The sequence below is a fragment of the Mucor mucedo genome (assembly GCF_025094135.1).
Source record: "Mucor mucedo strain NRRL 3635 chromosome Unknown EV154scaffold_224, whole genome shotgun sequence".
Classification (NCBI taxonomy): Eukaryota; Fungi; Mucoromycota; class Mucoromycetes; order Mucorales; family Mucoraceae; genus Mucor; species Mucor mucedo.
Window position 1 is genome coordinate 23,366 of NW_026252508.1, and position 20,562 is coordinate 43,927.

Sequence of the window (20,562 nt, forward strand, 5' to 3'; positions counted from 1 at the left end):
ACGACAATTCCTATTCTTAAAAAACCATTGGGCTGTCCTCCCATAAAATGAAATCATAAAATTACATAGTTAATACCGTGGCTTTTAATTCGGACTGAAACATATAACCCACAGACCATTACATAAAAACACATACTACCTGTTGCATTTATTTAAAGGGCGGAAAATAAAAACCGTTTTACCTCAGGTTGGAAATAAATATAAAAAAAGGAGGGGGGGAGAGGAGATACTGACATTTATCAGTTTATAAAAATAATAAAAACAAAAGAACATCCTGCTTTTTTTAATATATACTTGGTTCAATGACTTTAATCTTAGGGGCTATAAAAGCATAAAACTAGCACAATTAATAAGTTAAAAATTGGAGGGGCAACAGTTTTTATTATTTTTTTATACGAGTATGTCGATGCGCTGTATATTGCCTTACCTGTAATCCTTTTTTTTTTTTTATCATGCTGCAAGAAGCAACCATAGAGTTTATTTTTGAGGGCTACTATAAATAAAAAAAAATCCCCCTCCCCCTTATGCTAAAAATGGGGGATTGTTTATAAATATTAAATACAGAGTAATTATATTTAATAAAGACATAACAACTGACACTCATTAAAAATAGAACGTCTCCGTGTGCCCTCTTAATTCACGCACACTATAATCTATAAGAAACTCTACATAATACGGCTGTATTTTATTCTTTTTTTATATATAGGCAGCAGAAATCTATGTGCACTCAATAGGTGTTACCTGTAATACTTATAGGGACACAAACAGGTCTCTTGCATGTATTTGTCAAGTAGGCCATCATGTCTGATAAGAACTATCAAGTATACAACACTACTTTGTCTTTTAAAAATGCTTTTCTGGTTCCGCTGTTGTATTCCTTTGCATAAAAAAAGTATGATTTATACCATCATACGATGGATGATATTTTATAAGTATCAGCATTGTCGTATTTGACGCCTAATTCCACGAATATAATTACTCTTATCTTGTCACTCAATTATAATACATATAACCTATGTATTATAAGTACCATATTGCGAATACATTCCTATTGGTACGACACAGTACCAGCTCCCTCATATGTCAAACTGAGATCAGATTTCATAATCGTTCCTGGATTGGTCGAGTAGCTGCCGAATCTTCTAGCTTCTCATAAATTTATTTTAGTAATCCAATCAAGGACCCTGTCATTGAATGGATAAACTATAATGCTCTAGAAGTGCCGGATATGGGTCAACTAGCTCCTTGTATATAACAATAAGCTATGTTTCATATGTAACTGATTTCTAAATCTAATTCTACCATTTCCCAGTTTGCGGGTAAATAGTCAATTCGATCTGCGCAGGAAAAATCTTGAAGTAATAATTGAATATAAAAAGGACCTCTATTTTTATCATGACAAACTCTCCAACTTATAATAAAGGATTATAGAGTCTCATTTCTTTACTTGCTTTATTTTCCCAATTACTTTTCCCTTTTTATTTCTCAATTATCACAAGCATGCCCTGTTCATAACCGACTAGTTTAACGGAGAATTATGGCAATAAAATATACATGTATGCAATTTATACGTGTAGGCTACATCTTTTAAATATACAGGTACTAAAGGATACAGACTATGGATTAAAAACACAGACAGACTACCCTTGGCATGTTAAATGAACGGTATAAAAAATGAGCCTTCCTTCTTGAATGTAAATTTAATATAGGTGTTCCGATTGACTCCTATTCCTTTTGTTGGATTTCGTTGCTACGATTGCTCATCACAAAAAGAGCCGTGTCTTTAAAATCCATTTTTACACTAGCTATAAAGAGGTAACTGTCCCCCACTTTTTATCAATTATAAAGGGAGCTTCATATCATTCTTTTTTCTTATGATATCGTACTTATTCAGTGTTTATCCTTGCTAGCCCTTTAATAACTGGTAAAGTAATGGTTACATCTACGAGGAGCGTAGCTGGAATTGAACAGAGGATTGTGTGCCCAATTGGGAGAATGTGAGAAATTCGAGAGTGATAATAGCGAATTAAGAATAAAATGTGAAATTTAACAAAGTGAAATTATCAAACTGCAAAAATAAACTAAAGTTTTATTAAACAAATAAAAGAGGGTCTTTATGTGGTGATCTGCTATATTGTTGCTACATTAAATAAATCCATATCTATGACATCAATACATTAAGAATGATTAAGGAATCAATTACCCAATATAGATAGTTAGTACTATCATATCACAAGGTTACAAGAACACAGTGACAAAGGCTTACTAAAGATATGGAAGTACAATGTGTCTAAGATGACAGTAATTCCAAGTGTAACATATTTACAAAATAAGCAGTTAAAGGTAACAGGATACACACTGGGAAAATGATAACAACTTCAAAGATACACTAAAGATAGTGGTACAGCAGATAGTCTTTTTTATATAAATACTTGTTCATTTTATTTCATAATAAAGACAATCTTATAAACAGTCTCAAATTATTCATAAACTGCCTTATAATTTTACTTACCTCAAAACACAACAATTCCATCAACTACTGACTATTCGTGTTTTTAGTAAATTCATTGCTCACTTTGTGTCATTGCTGATTCATTTCTATATTTTAATTAAAGCTGCCCTACCAAGTACAGATATTCCCCTATCACTTGATATCGTTAATCAAAGATTTGTACGCGATTTTTAATTATTTATATAACAATTTTAGACTTACTTCATAAACAATGACTGTTTGGTTTTCATATTTTGTTTCAACACGAGCTAGTCAATTATAAAACTGTTACAAGTACAGTGCATCTATTTTATAATGAACAATTTTTTGCTCTGATTTCTAAAAAAAAAGAAAACGCTATCTCTTCGATGAATTTAACATATATCGAAAATCCGGCTCGATTTTGTTCTTTATTAGAGAGTTCTTCATAAACTAATAGAGCCCGATTTTTTTCTTTTCACATAAAATGTTTTAGAGATGGCAAAACAAAATCTCCCATTTACAGTGGGGAGACCCAAAGATGTCCTGGAGGCGTTTTACAGTGCAAAAACTAATAAAAAACTACCAGATAATCCCGGGTAAACATTTTCCCGTGATAAATTAGATTCTTCTGCCAAAATATATGAAAATCAACAGTGCAAAAATCGGACTTCTAAGTTCTGAAAATGTCCGTTTTAACGAAAATTGTTCATTATAAAATAGATGGACTGTACTACTTGTTTAAGCATATGGTATAATTAATAGGTATTCTGGAACATCGACATTTTTGCTAATTTCTGTGGTTTTCTGATCAATAATTGTTTTCTGATCGTAATGTATGGTGGATAAATACTTTATATAAAGCTAGAACTATTATAAAAAGGCTTATTACTGTGTCCGTCAAACGTTTAGCGTATTTGTCACAAGTATTTTAGGGCTTCTATATTTGACAGTGTCGTGTCTTACTTTCTTAATGGTAGGGACTTTTTTTAACAATTTACTTAGAAAGCCCAGGCTATTGGCATTTTATTACAACTATTCCTACGTCTTTATAAATTGTTTGGGACTTCTGAGAAATATGTTTTTACTTTTATGTGAATTATACTTTTACTAAAGTATCTTTTTGCTGTTGACGGTTACTTGTTATTTTGTTTTCGTATTTACTCCATGAACGTGAAAGTTTTTTCTAAAACTGTTTAAATGGCGTCAGTCCTTTACAAGTGTCGAAGAAAATATTTTTTGGTTATATTGTCGGGTTTTTTATGTATTTAAAAAATTCTAAAGTAAATACGGTGGCAATTCCGTTGCTGTTTAACCCATATCCAGTGGAGATATTTCTTTTATCATGCTAAAACTATTCCAATTATTCATCAGTACTGGTTGTTGGCAAAAAAATATCTACCATACGAATTGGTGATATTTGTAATAACTTCTTCCGTACTCGCTAGTATTTAAGCACGTCTTCCCATTTTCCATCCAAAAAAATATGGAAGTACCAATTATAATATATTTTATACACTGCATCACTTGATTCTTGGTAATTTATTCCATAAACTTATTAGTTATTTCGTCAAAACTGGTTATATCATTTTTGTACGTTTTTTGGCTATTTTCGGGTAAAAATGTCAAATTTCATTCGGGTAATAACTCTGTTTGTGGAAGCAAGTATTCTTCTGTCTGTTCTGTCCGCCTTTTCGCTCTTGACATTCGTCGATTGAATATTAATGAGATATCAAAACAAGCGAACTATTTTACGAAATTTGATAAATATCCCCAAAATAGGGTCATCCACTCGGTATCAAGCAGATAATTCGCTCCTAATAGTGAAAGATACAATCTCATCCTTCACCCCAATGTTTACCATGCGGATAATTTAACGCTCATCAACTAGAAGTTGTTTATTATTTCCTATAATCTTATATAGAAAAAACCGTCGATGCTCTCAAAGATTAGTGTCGATTATCTTTCGAACCGGATTCTTACATGTTGGTAACCGTATATCTAAAAGATGAGTCCAACATTATACTCTATTCATCTGACTTCAGACTCATAAAAATTATAAAACCGAATAAACAAGTTTGCCCTAGAAATGTAACGTTAGAAAGCCTCGAAGGCATTCATTATAACTTTATGTAATTCGGACTTTCATTCAGGGTGCTATGTATGTCAAGGCTTGGCCTTCAGAGGGAAGAATAGTGTAGTGCGCGTAATGTAGGGTACTAAAAGATAAATAAGTCAATGGGATCATCGTTCTTTGGAACAAGAATAGAACCATTAAAAAGAGCTCGTTGTTTTAAGTAGAGTATCGTTCTTGCATGTATCGTTCCCACATTTGTCTGGTGTTGCTATACATGAAAGAAGAATCTCGTACTGGTTCCTTCTCATAGGTCCTGGCACTCTCATGGACCGACGCACTGCCTTAGTCTTTCACACTACATTACTACCTTTATCTTGTCAATTACCTTGCAAAGAGCCGTGGCTCTTGTTAATGATAAAAAAAAGTCTTTCGTATTGATATTTTATTGTGTCACAATTAGGATCAATGAAACACTACGATCTTGAATTAAAGCCAAGTAGAAAAATTGAACTTCTTTATTATTTTGAGTATGATTGGAACGAATTCAGCCGCTGTCTTTATAAGATACGTAATTTAATTCTCCAGTTTTGTCTAAGAAAGAGGAGTGAAGCTGAAGATCTTGTAATTCCTTTGTTAAGGCTTTATCCTGCTTAATCACACTAATGAATTTTTGGGAATTTTTCCCAGCTCCATCGCTCAAAGGCTGCAACGGAGTTAGGAATTACAATGGCAAGAGCGCCGTACTTAAAGTCCTTAAGTAAGACATTTAGTCTTTTACCGGCAGCTTTTAAAAGTCTGGTCTGGTATTTACTGGATTGACCGTCTATTGAAAGAAGGTTAAATCTTTAAAGTATGCAATAGGTCATGTAGGTTTTACCTTTGATTGCTTGCATGTGCTTCTTATGTAATCCTTTGCCTTGTAATTTGGATTCTTCCAAGAAACAGAAAAAGTGATAGCATCCGACGTATTGGATGCACTTTCCCAACACATCGTATGTCTGACCCGCATTAAAGTAAAAGAAGATGCCTTTCAGAAACTTGTCTATATCTTCTTGCTCGGTAGTTGCTGTCATAGTAGGTATTTTTAATAGTCTGATTGCCTTGAGTCGCAGTTGAGAGCTTAAAATCGACATGTTTTGTCGAATTGCGACAGTTGGCGTGATAATAGCATCGGCCTCCTTTGAGGAGGTGGTAGGCACCTCTACTGGTGCGACCATACTGGTTCTATCGGATTCTGGAGTGTCATTTGGACACGAGGCCTCGTCATCAACGTATGGGTTTGTGGCGTACGATTTTTTTTTGCCAGAAGAGCTACCCTCTTGGTTTTCTTTTGCCATTCTTTTTCTTGGCACAGCCATTGGTCTCTCCTCAATTGGCGAGGCCGTAGACTGTTCTGATTATGTACATTTAATATATATACATTTTTAAGATAAAAAAAGAGCTCACCTTCTTCGGATGGCAATTGAATGTTTGACATTCTCAAACATTGACTAATTAAATGGCCATGGTTCTCTGGATCTAACAAAAATAATTGGTTATCTGTTACAAGATGATTGGTTTACCTTGTACTTACATTCGCTTTTGATACCAACATACATGTTATTTAATTCGGTTATTTATGATTTTTTTGTGTTTGTTGTCGAACAATAAAGTGAGTGAGAGATAAAAAAATTTGACGTCCATCACCACCTTTCAATATGCATTTTGGATTCAATCGCGTACCTTTTGGAAAGCGACTTTTTGTATGTAGGTGCAAAAGTCGAATTATTCTATTTTTCTTTTTCGCGTTCTTCTTTTAATAGTAGCCGAGAGCTATACTAAATACTGTCGCTACTTTACTATCGGAAATAGCTGTTTTATGTCTATTCCACAATCATTGTATACGCACAAAATGGTTAGAAAAAAACCGATAAGCATTCATTGCTTTACGTTTCAAAAGACGGGTAAGGATGTCTAAATTAGAAGCATTTCGTTGTCATCTTAAGCCTTATATTGGATCTATCATGCTACGTAAACACGTGACACACTATTATAAATAGCATCACTTTATGTTAATAAATCATCAGCCATTTTTATCTCTTATAAAATAATAAGTATACTCCGCTAGTTTTACAGATCGAAGTCGGGTTTTACAAAATACTGTCTGCTCTTTTTGTTTCTTTCAAACGACGGGCTTTCCCTATACTCCCCCGCTTTAATATTTTAGCACTATAATGTTTGATAGCTATCAGTAAAACGTTTTTATAACCAAATATTTAAACTATTTGCTTATGCTTCAAATCCATGTTACAATCGTTCGTCTGTCAGAAATCTGTAGCAAAACGTTTTTTGTGGTATAAAACTTTAATTAAAAAAGAGCAAAAACTTTATCAGGTTCAAGCTTAGGGACACGTTACTATTAAGTGTTTTCCATGAGACATGATTCGTATCGCATTATTTGGAATATATAACATGGTATCGAAATACGTAGTCAGATTAATTATAATGCGTTCAAAATACAACATTAGAAGTAGACACCTGTAGTGATATACTTAACAACAAGTTGCGTAACTTTAACACAGGCAATTATTATGTTGGGTAAGACTTTACAGGAGATTCCATGGCAACCAAAATAGTAAACTTCTGTCTTTTTGGACATTCCTTGCACACGTGATTAGGCGGAATAATAATCAGGAGTGTGACTATATCAAGTTTACGGCAGAGATTGCGTAAAAAAAATTGAAAATGCGTTTATTTTTCTAGCCATAAAATTTGCAGCTCAATATACAAATAGGCCTTGGACACAATAATTGACCTTCTGCTATTGCAGTTTTTGTAAAAGCTCCCTATATTTTGAAATAACGAACACTACAGCCACGTTTTAGCAATTAAATATCGACCAGTCAACCGACCGGCCAAAAAATAATTTACGAACGGTCAACCTGCCGATCGAAAACTGAAAGACGATCGGTCAACCCGCTGGTTGATAGTTAGAGGACTGTCATGAACCGCCTATGTTTCAGTTGCATATAATCATGCAAAATGTCTCAGACCATTATTGAAACCCAACTAGCCCATTGTTCCTGTTCCACCTGTTCCACCTGTTCCACCTGTTCCCTGTTCTCTGCCTCCTGTCACACATGTCACTGTCAAACATCACTATTGTATCCTGTCTAACGCCTGTGTTCCAAATAATGTATCCCCGTTGTCCCTTGTGCTTGTAAAACCATTTAACATGCGTTCCCTTGGTAACTCTGCCTTTGAACTCCCTTATAAAACATTAATAATATCAGCTCATGTTATCCTCTGTATCTATCTGCGAAATTATATGTGTTCATTCCCGCTACCCCAAAGATGTCCCAAACTAAATATGGCCGTTCCCAAGCAAACATTATTTTCAAAAACAAATCGCTCGATTTGTAAAAAGGTTTGGTCCCCCCAGTATAAGTACTAGCTTATAATTTTAGTATACTGAGGATAGCAATGTGGCCCATATACAACCAGTAAATAAGACATGCTAGTTTAGTAATTAGAAATATTATTTTAAGTCATGTCTCACATGTTTTTACTTTTTTGTAATTTATAGCCCCCACCTACGAGGGTATAAATTACTAATTGTAAATTGCCCAACCCCCCATAAATTTTGGCTGGTAAAATGTTTTTTTATAGTTTAAATTACTATTTTGAGCTAAATACTTTTGTTCCCAAAACGTAAAAAAAGTTTTGCTTGGGAACGGCCTATGACTAATAGTCAGTCTTTGTTAATCTGATCCCCCAACTTTTGTTTACCCAATCTGTCAATAAAGATAAATAACAGCATGTTTATTTATTCTTATTTCTGTATTCAAGATCTTATCTATTTTTCCTGCTCCTCTGAATAAACCTTTTTCTACCTTCATTCCTTTTTATATATGTATTAATACTAATAGATATAATGTCTGTTTCTTTTGTCCTCACCCTAATAATTATTCTGTTCTGCTCTTGCCCCGATCCACTCCTCACAGGCCTACTAATTGAACAGGTTATCTTGATTAATTTTTTTTATAGCTCTGTTCAATACACCAATACTAGAACCAGACTCCAAAGCAATGACACCATTAGAGCAGCATTGGACTAAACGAAAATGTGGTAGACTCAAAAATGGGTTACATGTTTAGAATAAAAATGTTTCAGTAAAGGTTATGAAAAAAAAGGGTTTAACATCTTATAATAGTGATAATAGCTTATATATTTCCTATGAAGCGCTGTTAACCGGATCCATAACTTAATAATAACAAAAAACAGAAAACTAAAAATGTTTGGAAAGTTTCCCTATGAATGAGTATGTGATGTCATTACACAAAATACGAAAACCTTAAACGGTTACGATACTTTGGAGGGCACTGTATATACGTTTTTGAAATTCAGCGCACGTTTAAGGATGTTCTGATATGATTTGCGACTTACCTTAGATGTGAATATTAGCTCAGATAATCCCCATACAAGTTTAGAATGCTTGAACCATTTCGGAACCGTTTCTAATTTCTTATAATGTATTTTGGTCATTAGTTTAATGTAATCAGGGAACCCTTAAGTATCGGATCTGTAGGGATAACGGACCGGAGTACCCTAAAGTTAACGGATTTTCAGGGATAACGGACCGGAGTACCCTAAAGTCAACGATTTTCAGGGATAACGGACCGGAGTACCCTGAAATCAACGGATTTTGAGGGATAACGGACCAGAATTCTCAGATTTGTATGATTTAGGCTGCTGACATGAAACAAAATAAATTGAGATCTTAAATAGAAGATGTACTGATATGGACAAGCTCCGTTTTTTTTTAAAAAAAATGTTTTTTTATGAATATTTTTTTCCTAAATTGAAGTCTGTCAAAAACAATGTTCCCATATTTTTTTATTATCAATCTACTGCTCAAAAATGAAAAATCTGTGGGCATCGAATGTGAAGCCTCTAGAAATAAACGGTCCTAAAATAGAAAACTAAAATGCGAAAATACAAAATAAAATTTTATTACTGTTTCCTTACCTTGATTTCTTTAAAATGAACAATCAAAACAACAACAACAACCCTATTAATTTCCAATTTATTTAAGTGACACCTAATGGTGTAGGCTATGGTAGCAACCGTCGCATGCTACTACTGTTTCAGAAGAAGAAAAGGTTCCTGTCGTCGTTCCGGCTGCGGCCCCCGTTTTCCCTGCTGCTCCTGCTACTGCCACTGCTACTACCACTGCTGATGCCACTGCTACTACCACTGCTACTACCACTGCAGATGCCACTGCAGATGCCACAGATGCTGATTTCACGGATGCTGCTGCCACTATTAAGTTTCAGATACGAGCTACAGTCACTGCAACTGGAATTAAGCCAGCACTTTTACTCTGATTGAATTGTATGCTAATAACAACAACCGGTTGGGGTCGACTCGTACTTTAGCTGAACGAAATGAGTTGTACCGTGTCATGTTGCACGCATTCAACACCAAAACCAGCACCAAACAAAGAATATCTACGAGTGCTTTAAAGTCTAAGTGTTCTGCTTTCTGTGCTGCCTTCAGACATCGAAATGACAGGTTGAATGCGACTGGTAGGGAACCAATTGAAAACTGGACTTACCATGATGCGATGGAGAACGCCACCAGTGAGGTGCCCACCGTGATCCCACGTAATGTGTATTCCTCTCTTCCTGGAGAGACGATCGATATTCGTGGTGAGGCTGTCCGTGCTAGACAAGGAAGGACCGTCGAAGACAATGGTGCTGAGGAGGGTCTGACTCGTGGGGCTGCCAGTAGAAGTAGAGGGGTCAACCGAACGATCGAGCATCTGGTGACCTCTATTAAGGAGACTGAGGCACGTTGTTTTAAGCGTGGAGAGCCTGAGCGTAGAACGTTCAGTAGAAATCTTGCTCCTTCGACAACTTTTTTTGGTCAGCCGTTGAAGTCCATGGACAAACAGGACCAGGTGCAGTCTCGCATCGCCGTGCTGTTGCAGGCCAGTCTGGATATCGAGCGTCAGATGCTGATGGTAATGAAAGGGGATTTGGCTCAAGCAACAACAACGCCACCAGCTACAATGCGTTTGAAAACGGTGACTACAATTATACCAACCACACCAGCTACTACTTCCGCCCAAATGTCAATGGTATTCCTGAAGCCAATGACTATCAGTACAACAGTCCTTCTGCCAGCAGCACCAGCGCGTACAACAACACCCACGCCAACAACACCAACACCAGCAACATCGTCGTCAGAAGCACCCTTTCCAACAGCACCCTCCCATACAACACTGCCTCCACCCCCTCTGCCAATGACATGCGATCGATGGCAATGTCACGACGGTTTCTCCTGTTCCGTCAGACTTGCTTGATATCACTTATCCTTTGTCCGATGAATATAAACCTCATAACATCGACTAAAATATAATGGGCTTTTTTCTTCAATAATAAATTTGTTTTATTTTTCAAAAAAATTTGGTACTTGACACATTTAAGGAAAGCTGAATTAAAGATGCGCAAGCGGGCACGGTTACCTAAAACACATGTATCATCCTGCTCTCCAACTACAAGACCAGCAGGCTCAAGAACCAAACCATCGAAACCTAGCTCCCCTCTTGCCGTTCATGCAGTGTGTAGAATAGCACACGACGCGATGATATCATTGATATCCAAATTATTATACACGTAAATATGGAATTGTGTGAATCTCCACTGATGAACGAACTTACCAAAAGTTCTTTCAATGGCCATTCTTCTAGCTGAATGCGGATAGTTGACTAACCTCTTGCGCGGATCCCGGAGACATTCACTTTCAGGGAATGGTGTAACCGAATTGGCAATGTTAGGATAGGCCGAATCACCGAGAAAATAAATTCATTTAGTGAAGTAATGCCCAGGATTGTTCATGATCTTCCAGCTGAGATCACTGGAATTATAGGCTGAGGCATCGTGACTTCTGCGTAGTGTATTCAAAGTAAATTAGTTTCCAACTCTTATCTTTATATTGGTCATTATTACCAGAGTCTCCTTGGCGAATGTAAGTAAACATACATATATCGTCACAAACAGCGGTAAGTTTAATGGTGTAGTTGTTTTTTCTGTCACGGAACCCTGCTCCATAAGCGGCTGGAGTTGGCTTATGAATGGTAAAGTTTTTTGCCATCAATAGCACCAATTGCATCAAGAATACTCACACCGAGAGCTTTGTTGAATCCAGCAGATATAGCACTCGCCATGGCTAAATTGGTATGACAATCCATCATATAGCTAAGCACATCTTTGATGGTTTTTACCGTACGCCTCGTGAAATTGGTATAGCTGCCATACAAAAAACCATACAGGACATACATTTTTTTGTATCCAACAGGACAATTGGCCAGTCTTAAAAGACAGGTAGCTATCCGGATGGGAATAGGAACGTTGTTTGGTGTCTTGAAACAAATTCAGGATGAGTAGACAGCCTGTTGACAAACCAATTTAAAGAGTCCGTTCCCATTTGATATGGGGCACGGAAGCAATCTACTTGTTTTTCGTCGTCGTTAAGGTTGGGATGTTGTACCTCCCAAAAAGTGTATCTTTCAGACACTCTTGTGGCACCCACACCGTTATTTCACGTTCTGTTGATAATTTCTCCAGTATTAACAAAGGCATTGAAGTAATAGCCATTCCAAGTTCCTCGAGAAATCGGCTGCAAAAAAGTCGTACTGCAATTGCTGTTCTCCACGCAAACGCACATTACTGACAGTAAGGTGCAACAAATCTACAATTTCTTGGTTCTTGGCAGCAATGTTTTCACTAGATGCATAAAGAACAGTTTGTTGTTGTCTTAACATTTTGAAGATGAGAAAAATTTGTTGGTGAGTTTGAGAATTCATTGAGAAATTAAATTGAAACAGAGAAAAGGAAAAAAGAAAAGGTAAAACAGGAACAAAATAAAAAAAAATCTTGCCGATAGTTTAGTAAAATCGAATTGCACTACACAACCAGTTGAAAACTTTAAATATTTCTTAAATTCTGCACCAAAAAGTAAATTCCCGTGTCAGAATTTTTTTTTAAAAAAATAAAACTTTGCGATTGGGCGAAAAAACAAAATACGTGATTGAAGGCCAGATGTTATGAAATAAACAACTGAATGAAGGTTTTGTGCACCTTGAAAACTACTTTAGCGTCTTTTATGGGGGTCAGGATAGCGATTCGTGCAGCTAAGCATTTTTATTGGATAACAAAATGGAAGAGACTTTTATTTTTTTGAAAAAATGACTTGTAAAAAAAAACAAAATGATTAGTTTCTTTCATTTTCTAAAATTTTGAAATAACGATTAGTGTTATGGAGCCACCAGAAAGTACCGAACTTGCACTTGTTGATAAGAGAATATTTGACAGTGTCAATCTCAGTTTCCTGAGACATGTCAAGTAATTCCACCACAGTCAGTTTATACTTCAGCAAGTCCAAGATTTCTTCAGTTTTCTTGGTGAGGAGATTACCACCTTCGTCAGCTTGATAGACAGAAATGAGGCTACTGTCATCGTGAATCACGAAGGCTGGCCTGGGAACAAGTTCATACACCTCAACAATAGCCTGATCGCCGCGAAGTTTTACCACCTTTCCAAGCAGACGACGCGCCCCAAGAGAATCCAAGTCAACATCGAGAATAGCCGTCATGTTCAAAGCAATCTTCTTTCCAGCAATATATTCAGTACTGCCGAATTCCCGATTAGCAGAATAGTACATGTCTGTCGTGATCGAGGCTATATACTTAATATATGACTCTATCTACACTTCTTAAATCTTCCATTTGATAATCCTAAATATAATTCTTATTGGTACTTTATATTAAATACTGATCATTTACTTTATGTACAGTCTTGATCTCATATCATCCTTCATACAAGTATAAGGCATACATTTAAATAATAACATAATATGAAAACATATGAAGGTTACATCAGCCACGTTGAGGTGCCACAGCTATCTTTAATAAGAACTACATTTTCCCCTGAATGTTGTGCTACAAGACATACACGGTTTAAGAATGAATGTTATTGTTATTGTTATTGACATCTCATTATGGTCTTTCTATATGGGATCATTACATCCGAGTATTATCTGGATAAATCTACCCACAACCGTCATCAGCCCATCTGTGATCAATGTCTGAAATAATGTGTATATAAAGACCCCCATTTATTTGTTTAATAAAGCTTTAGTTTATTTTTGCAGTTTGATAATTTCACTTTGTTAAATTTTACATTTTATTCTTAATTCACTCTCGAATTTCTCAATGTCCTCACTGTACCTATCGAACCACGCTTTGACCAGACTACCACGAGTTTTCATACCGTTATCCCTAACAAGACCCATCGCAATACTTCTCAGCATTACCTCACGACCGTTAATAAGAGCCAAATCACGAGAAGGGTTTTGTTTGTTGGTCTTCATGACAATTGCCCTAATGTGTTTGTTGAATTGCTCGTTCTTTTCAGTTGCGAGAAGCACAGGAGAAGCAAATCGAAGACAATCCTCTACCAAATGGACTATCAAATGAGTCTTTAAACGATTACACAATGGACCACCAGTTTTGGCGTATGGAATCGTAGCACCATTAGATTGTTCACCAGAAAGACCATAGATCTCTTCAGAAGTAGTTTGACTGGGCACTGATGCAGTTGTCGTTGCTGTTGCTGGCTCTCCACGAGTACGTCGGTTACTGGGAACAACGGTACGATCAAGGTTATCCAGAGCAACAACAGTATCATCAACGGATTGACGCAATAAATCGAGATAGGCAGAAAAGTTGGTATGTATTTCACAGTTATAACACAATGAGCAAAGCTCACCAAGCTTGTCAAAAGTACTAATAACGTTATCCATTCGGTGGAATTGATCATTACAAAGGTTGAGGAAATCAATGTGGTCACGAGCAACTCTGAGAACAATTGGGAGCATCTGAATCATAAGTTTGAAGTCTCTTCCAAGAAAGCTTTTGTATCCTTTGAGATGCGTCGACATATTGGTAAAAGCCTTAGACCCATACTTTGCACACAAAATACTAATGCGATCAACCTGCTTCTTGTTGAAAAAGCAATCAGCAGCTTTGTTGAACGTGTATTTGATTAAACCGAGACATAGGCCATGCAGAATTTCTACCGGTGTATCCTTGCTAGGATCCCAAGAAGACAACGTCAAAAGCCTTTTGCCAGCAGTTTCCTTGAAGCCGAGGTCCATCAAGTTTTCGACCATGATATAATCACCCTGTCTGTTACGAACACGTATCGAGAAATCAGTATTATCCGAGTCATCGCTTGGAAATAAACTCATCCAGTGACCTTTTTCTCTTGGAACTGACATGTGTTCTTCCGCCGTGGTAATTCTATTAGGATCAAAAGCATCAGCATGTCGACACCAGAAGCATTTTCTACACGGATAAGTAGCTGTTGAAGCTTTCAAACAAGAAACCTCGGCATGACGAGGCTTGTCAGCCTTGATAAACAAAAGAGGAGCAACAACAAAGACTTCTTCCTTGAGAATAGCATCAAACATCGGCAGACCAGTTTCCAGTTTCTTCAAATCGGGGACAAGGGAAGGCAACTGTTCCATAGCAGTATGACGATTTGATTCACATATAAAAAATTGATTCAAATAATGATTGGCAACACTAAGAGGAACAGCGGCAGGATTCATCGACCACGAATCGAAACAATTCCATTTTGATGTGGAATTACCACTGGTATCATCAGAGAAAAGGTTGTACGGAATTACTCTAACGACCTGGTAGTTTGGCGAATTGGGATTTATGCTTCTTATACGTGATCTAATGGGCAGTGGACGCTTGTACTTATTACCAGTATCAATCATGTCATGATGAGCGCGAATCAATCGAGTATTAGCAACAACATCTCTAGAACAAAGATAATCGTCACCATTTATTTGTTGTAAGCTGGTAAATGCATCGAAGGATTCATGTTCGACACGAAAGACATTATTGATGTCAAGGTCGGTTATGGGACAGTGGAGAAGGATGTCGTATAAACAGCACATTTCAAGATTATTATCGGATTTAATTGGATACAAATCAACGTTCACAACTTTTGATATTTGGAATATCTTGGCCACTTTAAAATAATGTCGATCACAAAGAGGAATATTGCTCTCAGACAGCAAAGAGACTTTATCCGATACCCAGAGTTGAAGATTTGGACCAGTACTTATCATGGGATGCTCAAACAATCTATCACAATTCCACTTTTCACCTTGACTTAGCTTGATTCGTTGGTTAGGTGTTCGATCAGGAAGATCTGACAGGAAACCAGACATACAGGGATTACCTACGAGAAGTCGCAAGTGTTCAGATACATCATTAAGAAACAAGCCAGGCTTTGATGCGACAACAACAGGAACAGCGGGTGCAGAAGCAGTTGTATTTGTTGTTGCAGCAGGATCAGTGGCAGGAGCAGAGGTATTGGCAGAAGCAGAGGTAGAGGCAGGAGCAGAGGTAGAGGCAGGAGCAGAGGTAGAGGCAGGAGCAGGAGCAGAGGCGTCAGCTGCTGTAGCAGTACCAGATGTGCTAGTTGATGTGGCAGGTTCAGTAGGTTCGACAAGAAGTCCGCCGTTATCATCTTTCGCACAATGGGGAGCATGAGGAAAACAAGGTATACAACTTTTCTTGGATTTGTGAAATCTGGAAACGCTGTGGGGAGTGGGATAGCCACGGAAATCATAAATAACATCAGAAGGATCCAAAGCTAGTTGAGCTCTGTACTCTTTGATTGCAATTTCAGCCATATATTTACCAAAATCAAGAACTGATTTGATTTGGACTTCTGAATACTTAAAGCTACCAGACTTGAAGAAAAGAAGGGCATGCATTATGTATTCATTTTTGAAAGAATATGCTGGATTGTCGTTGACATCACCACTCAAATCAAGATATTCATCATTACCATCATCACCACCATCACCATTAGAGCCGTTGTTGACGTCGTTAACAGGAACGGGAGGTTCATTAGATTCGCTATCATCATCAGATTCCCCTCCGTTGTTAAAATCATTGTTGAAATGGTCAAAGGCATTACCACCATCAAATTCTTCTTCACCATCATCACGCCCATCATCATCACCGTCACCATCATAATCATCATATTGATTTTCATCAAATTCATTTGCAGGTTCAGACAATGGTTCGGCAGTGCGTTCAGGTTGGATTGGTCTAATGTATATTGATGTAAGTAATTTGAATATATTTAACAGCCTTAAATAACTTTACCTTTCAATGGACTCCATATCAGAACTACGAGATTCGCTTAGCGGGATAGTAGGTTGTTCGTCAGAGGTATTCCTAAAAATAATAATGATAAGTACAAACTGACTATTTTTAAATTGAAGAAGACGCTCACTTACTGTTGTTCGATGTCATTGGCAGGTAGTGATCCTTGATTGGACTGAATCGCCTCCAGAAGTTCTAAGTGGTGTCCTGATCTTTGATGCACTTTAAAAGAGTGTCGATTGATTGTACTGTATTTACATAACACACACGTTTGCTCCTGAGGCGGTAAAGCAGGTTTTGCACGGAACTTATTTGTTCCAGGTGTTTTTTTCATAGTGTTTTAAAATTAAAGTAAGTTGTTTATAATAAAATAAAGAATTTTGATAAAGTGCACTCTGGGGATTGTCTTTGGTTTATATATCGTTCAGATCAAAAAATGTGTTTAATGCTTAGCTTATGCGGACATAAGCTGTCAATTTGATTGGTGCAATAATTTACAAACGTCATTGCGGAACGATATTTTGTCACGCAACCCAACTTTCTTAGGTCGCTTTTCTTTCTCTTACGTATTTTTTTTTAACCGTGGCGTGTCTTCACAAACGCGTGATTATTGCTTGTAATATTATGATGCTTATGAACAATGGTATGTCATAGAACATCTGTCTTAACAATACTATCATAAGGCATTCTACTAATTCTTCTCTCACATTCAATTTAATCAAAGTCAAACGCGAAAAAGGTAGCTATTTCATGACTTGTGCAATAATATAATCTTCTGTCCCCTTTTACTTTCAAGATGTGTATCTATAAAGGTATACTTTATTCTGTACTGTGCTTCCCTGTAATAATATATCATTAACAAACGCCTTTTTATTTTTTAGAGGCTCTTTTCTCTTTAAAATACCGTAAGTAATATCTTGGTGATTATTTTACATCCTAAACTAATACATAACGCGTTTCATTTGTCAATAGATATATCGCGTAAAGCTTCATACAAGGTACTATAATTTTAACATTAATCATTATCCGTTTTACTAAACACATTATTCACTTTATAAATTAGCTCGTGATACTGGAAGACTTCCAAAACTACAAAATTTAATTTTTAACCGGGATTTAAATATTTTCTTCTTTTTTTGGATTCGTGTAACCATTTTTTAACTTGATTTTAATTTAAAAATTTACAGCAAAAGTTTATTGAGGCCTCCCCCCCCCCTCTACTAAGGTCAAATTTTAACTTTTTCAACTTTTTATTTTTTTCTTTGGCGCTTATTCTGTTCATTACCCTCAGAAGAATGGCTTTCTTCAATGGGACTTATCTAAGCATAAAACAATTAGGAACTTTGCCATACAAAGAATGAGTGCTTTTATCGTTGTTACCTTCGCAATTTGTGGAGTTTAACTAAAATTAATTTTTGTCTAAACGTTTTGGAAGCCTTAACGATTTTAATCGGAAAATGCTTTAAGCGAAGTTTAAATTAAAATTAAAATCAAGGGAAAAAAGTTTTGGAAGTCTTCCACTGCTTAAGCACGGATAAAATGTAAGTACAACATCTATCACAGACACTTGAATATCACATTAATACCTTTTTCCGTAGCTTCAGCTCAAACAGAATCAGTTTTGCGTGGGTTTTCTAGCTTGAATTCACTGTCTGCTATACGTGTCATACGTGGCCTGTCTGGGCTACGTGGTCTGCCCTGTCTGTCAAGGCTGAATAGCCTGCCTGGTCGGCCTGCGTAGCCCCGAGGGGCAAACAGGCGCTTTTTGCCGGTTTCTGATTTTGTGGGCCAATTTTTTATATAAATAAATTTCGCTTTTTAAGGCAATTTTAAAAAAAAACTATTTTCGTATTTTGTATTTGTATTTTATTGTTTTGTTTGTACAGCAAGGAAACGTAAACAAAACCACAAAACCAAAAAGGAAACAATTTTCATATCTATTTTTACTTTTTTTTTTGGGAAAAAAATGGTCTTGAAATTTTAAAGTTTACACCTGGTTGTGTAGCACAACATTCAGGGGAAAATGTAGTTCCTATTAAAGATAGCTGTGGCACCTCAACGTGGCTGATGTAACCTTCATATGTTTTCATATTCATGTTATTATTTAAATGTATGCCTTATACTTGTATGAAGGATGATATGAGATCAAGCCTGTACATAAAGTAAATGATCAGTATTTAATATAAAGTACCAATAAGAATTATATTTAGGATTATCAAATGGAAGATTTAAGATGTGTAGATAGAGTCATATATTAAGAGCATCCCCAGCGGTTTGCTAAATTTGCTAAATTTATTAAATCTGGCTTTTTTTTTTTAACAAAATGAAACTCCAGTCGTTTGTTAAAAAAAAAGCTAAATTTGTAAACGATCAATTTTTTTCTAAAAAATAAATAAATCTGACTTTTTTTTAATTTTTTTGCTCCTTTCCCGATAAATTTTTAAAATAACAATGTCGAATCAACAACAACAACAAAAGCAAAAGGTGTGGTGATCTGCTATATTGTTGCTACATTAAATAAATCCATATCTATGACATCAATACATTAAGAATGATTAAGGAATCAATTACCCAATATAGATAGTTAGTACTATCATATCACAAGGTTACAAGAACACAGTGATTAAGGCTTACTAAAGATATGGAAGTACAATGTGTCTAAGATGACAGTAATTCCAAGTGTAACATATTTACAAAATAAGCAGTTAAAGGTAACAGGATACACACTGGGAAAATGATAACAACTTCAAAGATACACTAAAGATAGTGGTACAGCAGATAGTCTTTTTTATATAAATACTTGTTCATTTTATTTCATAATAAAGACAATCTTATAAACAGTCTCAAATTATTCATAAACTGCCTTATAATTTTTACTTACCTGAAAACACAACAAAAGGAACAGCCCAAGGCTAATAAGCGTGCCCGTGGCAATAACTGGACCTTCGAAGAAGACACCCAGTTGTGTAAATCTTGGGTTGAAGTCTCAACCAACCCCATTAAGGGCAACGACCAAAAGAGTCCTGACTTTTGGAAGGCTGTAGAAGAAGACTTTGCGATTAACTTCGTCAAAGTCTACAAAATTCCTGTTACTGAGAGAGCAGAAAACTCTCACCAGAACAGATTCACGACAATTGCATCTGCTGTCAACAAGTTTTGTGGGTTCTTTGATACTTGTATCAGAGGCCCTGCCCCTAGTGGATCTGATCCCTCTGACGCGGTATATAATACAACTGAAAATTATTTGACATATGTAAAGACTGACATGACATTTTTGAAACAAAAGGTTATTAGAGCCACTGAGATGTATAAGGCGTCTGAGACGAAGGATAAGAAGGGGTTTACCTTCTTGCATTGCTGGAAGGTCTTACGAATGAGTGAAAAGTGGAAGAGTCGTGCCGAAACCACGCAATTTAAGGTCAATGCGAAGGCAAAGAGGGTTGCCATGAGTGTTTTGGTCGAGGACGATGCCCAGGTACAGGCTCGTCCTATGGGACGCAAGAGGGCTAAGGCCATGACGAAGAACAGTGCTGAACAGGATGATGAGATCCGCAACACGTTGAAGGAGTTCGTTGAGATCACCAACAGGAAGATCGACTTTGCGGAAGAAGAGAAAAGGTTTTTCCGTGACCAGAGCTACCTGATGATGGATCTGTCAACCATCTCCTTCGGACCTTACAGGGATTATGTGCAGGAAAAGCAGTTGAGCATCCTGGAAGGTCTGAAGGCGGCTGATTTGGCGAGGGCAGAGTCCCATCGACGATCCATCATCAAAAC

The 20,562-nt window shown here is 36.5% G+C and overlaps 6 protein-coding genes across 6 annotated transcripts; 4 read left to right on the forward strand and 2 right to left on the reverse strand.

The window, feature by feature from the left end:
• Positions 1 to 1,932: 1,932 nt before the first annotated feature.
• EV154DRAFT_488136 (uncharacterized protein) lies at positions 1,933 to 2,686 on the forward strand (the record flags this gene model as incomplete). Its single annotated transcript, XM_051599062.1, has 3 exons — positions 1,933 to 1,997; positions 2,238 to 2,343; positions 2,474 to 2,686. 3 exons carry the CDS (start codon positions 1,933 to 1,935, stop codon positions 2,684 to 2,686), a joined length of 384 nt encoding a protein of 127 aa, XP_051450782.1.
• A 2,405-nt stretch (positions 2,687 to 5,091) lies between these two features.
• Positions 5,092 to 6,145, reverse strand: EV154DRAFT_488137 (uncharacterized protein; the record flags this gene model as incomplete). Its single annotated transcript, XM_051599063.1, has 5 exons — positions 5,092 to 5,250; positions 5,273 to 5,370; positions 5,425 to 5,940; positions 5,994 to 6,065; positions 6,121 to 6,145. The coding sequence occupies 5 exons, from the start codon at positions 6,143 to 6,145 to the stop codon at positions 5,092 to 5,094; spliced, it is 870 nt and encodes a 289-aa protein (XP_051450783.1).
• Positions 6,146 to 6,965: 820 nt separating this feature from the next.
• On the forward strand, positions 6,966 to 8,683 carry EV154DRAFT_488138 (uncharacterized protein; the record flags this gene model as incomplete). The annotated part of the gene is made up of 5 exons (XM_051599064.1): positions 6,966 to 7,056; positions 7,130 to 7,161; positions 7,600 to 7,945; positions 8,113 to 8,127; positions 8,574 to 8,683. The coding sequence occupies 5 exons, from the start codon at positions 6,966 to 6,968 to the stop codon at positions 8,681 to 8,683; spliced, it is 594 nt and encodes a 197-aa protein (XP_051450784.1).
• A 763-nt stretch (positions 8,684 to 9,446) lies between these two features.
• Positions 9,447 to 9,913, forward strand: EV154DRAFT_571358 (uncharacterized protein; the record flags this gene model as incomplete). The annotated part of the gene is made up of 2 exons (XM_051606261.1): positions 9,447 to 9,470; positions 9,650 to 9,913. The coding sequence occupies 2 exons, from the start codon at positions 9,447 to 9,449 to the stop codon at positions 9,911 to 9,913; spliced, it is 288 nt and encodes a 95-aa protein (XP_051450785.1).
• A 2,809-nt stretch (positions 9,914 to 12,722) lies between these two features.
• EV154DRAFT_531283 (uncharacterized protein) lies at positions 12,723 to 16,482 on the reverse strand. Its single transcript, XM_051603820.1, has 2 exons — positions 13,809 to 16,482; positions 12,723 to 13,256 (listed from the first exon to the last, which is right to left on the reverse strand). Exons 1-2 carry the CDS (start codon positions 16,386 to 16,388, stop codon positions 12,804 to 12,806), a joined length of 3,033 nt encoding a protein of 1,010 aa, XP_051450786.1. The 5' UTR covers positions 16,389 to 16,482; the 3' UTR covers positions 12,723 to 12,803.
• Positions 16,483 to 19,179: 2,697 nt separating this feature from the next.
• Positions 19,180 to 19,825, forward strand: EV154DRAFT_531289 (uncharacterized protein; the record flags this gene model as incomplete). The annotated part of the gene is made up of 2 exons (XM_051603821.1): positions 19,180 to 19,269; positions 19,685 to 19,825. Coding segments are annotated over exons 1-2 (174 nt in total), but the record flags the coding sequence as incomplete, so codon positions are not given.
• Between the last annotated feature and the right edge of the window lie 737 nt (positions 19,826 to 20,562).

Excerpts from the sequence above, each read along its gene's own strand:
- EV154DRAFT_531283 (XM_051603820.1), bottom strand. The coding sequence starts at position 16,388 with ATGCATGCCCTTCTTTTCTTCAAGTCTGGTAGCTTTAAGTATTCAGAA. Across the intron at positions 13,257-13,808 it reads GGTTCGATAGGTACAGTGAG|GACATGTACTATTCTGCTAA; the intron begins GACATTGAGAAA and ends TCGATCACGACA.